At 42.0% G+C, this 1,389-nt stretch overlaps 1 protein-coding gene across 1 annotated transcript in view; it reads left to right on the forward strand.

Annotated features, from left to right (window-relative positions):
• LOC107097619 (protocadherin gamma-A10-like) overlaps positions 1 to 1,389 on the forward strand; it is a 19,105-nt gene that overhangs the window by 7,023 nt on the left and 10,693 nt on the right. The window contains exon 2 of the mRNA XM_015394827.1: positions 6 to 1,387. Coding sequence (XP_015250313.1) covers positions 6 to 1,387 — 1,382 coding nt within the window. The remainder of the gene's footprint in view (positions 1 to 5; positions 1,388 to 1,389) is intronic.

Below are 1,389 nucleotides of genomic sequence, written 5' to 3' on the forward strand. Positions count from 1 at the left end.
TGCATCTTAAAACAAGAGCTAGTTTTGGAAAACCCACTCGAGCTGCATCGGATCAGCCTCCATGTTCAAGATATTAATGATAACTCCCCGCAGTTCAACGAAAAGATGATCATTCTTGAAATTCACGAGTTAACAGACAGAGGAGCTCGCTTTATTATCGAGGAGGCGCGCGATGCGGATGTAGGACAAAATTCAGTTCAGCAGTACAGCCTCGAACAGAATGAAAATTTCATTTTAGCCGCAAAAGGAAACACTGTGGAGCTTGTTTTAGATAAAGAGCTTGATCGTGAAAAACAGAAGGAAATTAATTTGCTCCTCACAGCTTTAGATGGTGGATCTCCTCAGAGATCAGGTACAGTGGTCATACATGTAACTGTGCTGGATGCTAATGATAACGCCCCAGTGTTCAGTCAGGCCGTTTATAAAGCCAGTCTGCCTGAAAACTCTCCTTTAGATACTGTAGTGGTTACAGTGAGCGCAACTGATGCAGATGAGGGAGTGAATGGAGAAGTGACTTATGATTTTGGACATATTAATGAGGAAGGGAAGAAGAAGTTTGCAATTGATCATAAATTTGGAAAAATAAGTTTAATTGATGCTGTAGACTATGAGATCACAAAATCATATGAAATCCGCATTAAAGCAAAGGATGGTCTGGGACTGTCATCTTATGCCAAGGTTATTATTTCTATTACTGATGTGAATGACAACGCCCCTATAGTGAGTCTGAAATCACTGACCAATCCCATACCAGAAGACACCCCAGCTGGTACAGAGGTTGGCATCATTAATGTACAGGACAGAGACTCAGAGAATAATCGACAGGTCCGCTGCTCCGTCCAACAAAACATCCCTTTTAAATTAGTTCCTTCAATCAAAAACTATTATTCTCTGGTGACCACAGGAAACCTGGATCGTGAACTAGTGACTGATTACAATATTACAATTACTGCAACTGATGAGGGCTCTCCACCTCTGTCCTCCTCTAAAACTTTCCAGTTATCTGTAGCTGATATTAACGATAACCCACCTGTGTTTGAGGAACAGTCCTATAGTGCATATATTAATGAAAATAACAAACCTGGCTCCACTTTATGCTCTGTTTCTGCTCGAGACCCAGACTGGAGACAAAACGGTACAGTGATTTATTCTCTGTTACCTGCTGAGGTGAACGGTGCTTCTGTATCATCTTATCTATCTGTTAATGGAGACACAGGGGTGATCCATGCTGTGAGGTCATTTGATTATGAACAGTTCAGGAGTTTTCAAGTCTATGTGATGGCAAGAGACAATGGTTCTCCTCCTCTCAGCAGTAATGTGACCGTCAGTGTGTTCATATCAGATGTGAATGACAACTCTCCTCAGATTCTCTACCCCACCCTGGAGGGC

This window comes from Cyprinodon variegatus, unplaced genomic scaffold (assembly GCF_000732505.1).
Source record: "Cyprinodon variegatus isolate N-32 unplaced genomic scaffold, C_variegatus-1.0 Scaffold711, whole genome shotgun sequence".
NCBI lineage: Eukaryota > Metazoa > Chordata > Actinopteri > Cyprinodontiformes > Cyprinodontidae > Cyprinodon > Cyprinodon variegatus.